This window comes from Primulina eburnea, chromosome 13 (assembly GCF_022965805.1).
Source record: "Primulina eburnea isolate SZY01 chromosome 13, ASM2296580v1, whole genome shotgun sequence".
Lineage (NCBI taxonomy): Eukaryota > Viridiplantae > Streptophyta > Magnoliopsida > Lamiales > Gesneriaceae > Primulina > Primulina eburnea.
In genome coordinates, this window is record NC_133113.1 from 6,799,883 (window position 1) to 6,801,270 (window position 1,388).

The following is a 1,388-nucleotide window of genomic DNA, read 5'->3' on the forward strand; positions in this document are numbered from 1 at the left end:
AAGCCAATACTAGTATCAATGCTACCGACTGCTTGTACACATTCTTGAAACTTCTTCATCCTAGTCTCCGAACCTTTAACATACTTGACCGACTCTCTAATTTTATTCAAAGCAACAACAGCAATTTTCAAACCTTCTTGGCAATTAGATTCAATATATGAGCAGAACAACGAACATGAAAATACTCACCGTCACACAATAAGCTATCATGCGAAGAGAGTTGCTCTTTTAAATTAACTTGCATGTTGTCATTACTAGATGCATTATCCAATGTCAAAGAAAAAACTTTTTTCTCAATTCCCCACTCCTTCAAAAATTCAAATAATTTTGCTGCTAATTCAACTCCTGAGTGTGGTGGAGGCATATGAGAAAAGCTAAGAATTTTACTATTCAACTTCCAATCATTATCAACAAAATGAGCAGTCAAGCAAATATAACCCTCACTAGTGCACGACGTCCATAAATCCGAAGTTAAACAAACTCTATTCTAAATAGTAGGCAAAACATGCTTAAGTTTCTTTTTTTCCCTCAAATAGATTCTTTTAATATCACAAACAAGAGTGTTTCTAGAAATACAAGGAACATCGGGATTTATGTATTTCATCCAAGCTCTAATACCATCATACTCAACAAACGAAAATGATAAATCATGTCTAATGATTGCACAAGCCAATAATTCACGTGCAATTTTTTGGTCTATTTTCTTAGACCTCATCTTCCCATCTTGATCAAGAATCATTTGTCCTACATCATGGAACTTCAATTTGCTACAAGTTTTCTGATGACGCCACAACGTAGAAGTTCCATGCTGTTTAGTCCCACATTGATATTGTTTTTTACATCCCTTACATTCAGCTTTATCTAAACCATCAATCCCTTTGATTTTCTTAAAATACATCCAAATATCAGAAGTTTCTCTACGTCTTTTTGGTTTAGTTGAACCCTCATCATTCTTAGGATTTTTCAGTTCATCAACATCCACATCAGCAGTTGGAGTTTGAGAAGAAACGTCCATTTCAACAATGAGTGAGTTCATATGGGGAAGTGCAAGTACCTGCTAAAACCGTATCCAACAATTCTTTTCAGGCTAAGTCATACATCTTGCCCTTATCGTATCATCAACAAAAAATGGACTCCTCTAATCCTGGTTTTTTAAAAAAAACCTCCAAGATATGTACTCAAAGATTGTAAGAATCGACACAGAAGGCTATGAAACTATAAAGATTGAAAATGTCAATCGAAATAAGTAAAAAAGTGCATGCCTAGAGTCTGAGATCTTCAAATCTTATTAAAACATCATGATCCAAAAATTATAAATATCAATAGTAAAAGCGGGGAGAAAATTCCGAAACAGAACACATCCCAATTTTTGTTTCTTAAAACCTTAA

General features: G+C 34.1%; 1 protein-coding gene across 1 annotated transcript; it reads right to left on the minus strand.

The window, feature by feature from the left end:
• Positions 1 to 487: 487 nt before the first annotated feature.
• Positions 488 to 1,015, minus strand: LOC140810248 (zinc finger BED domain-containing protein RICESLEEPER 3-like). The gene has a single exon (XM_073168121.1). The coding sequence runs from the start codon at positions 1,013 to 1,015 to the stop codon at positions 488 to 490; it is 528 nt and encodes a 175-aa protein (XP_073024222.1).
• Positions 1,016 to 1,388: the final 373 nt, after the last annotated feature.

Excerpts from the sequence above, each read along its gene's own strand:
- LOC140810248 (XM_073168121.1), bottom strand. The coding sequence starts at position 1,015 with ATGGACGTTTCTTCTCAAACTCCAACTGCTGATGTGGATGTTGATGAA.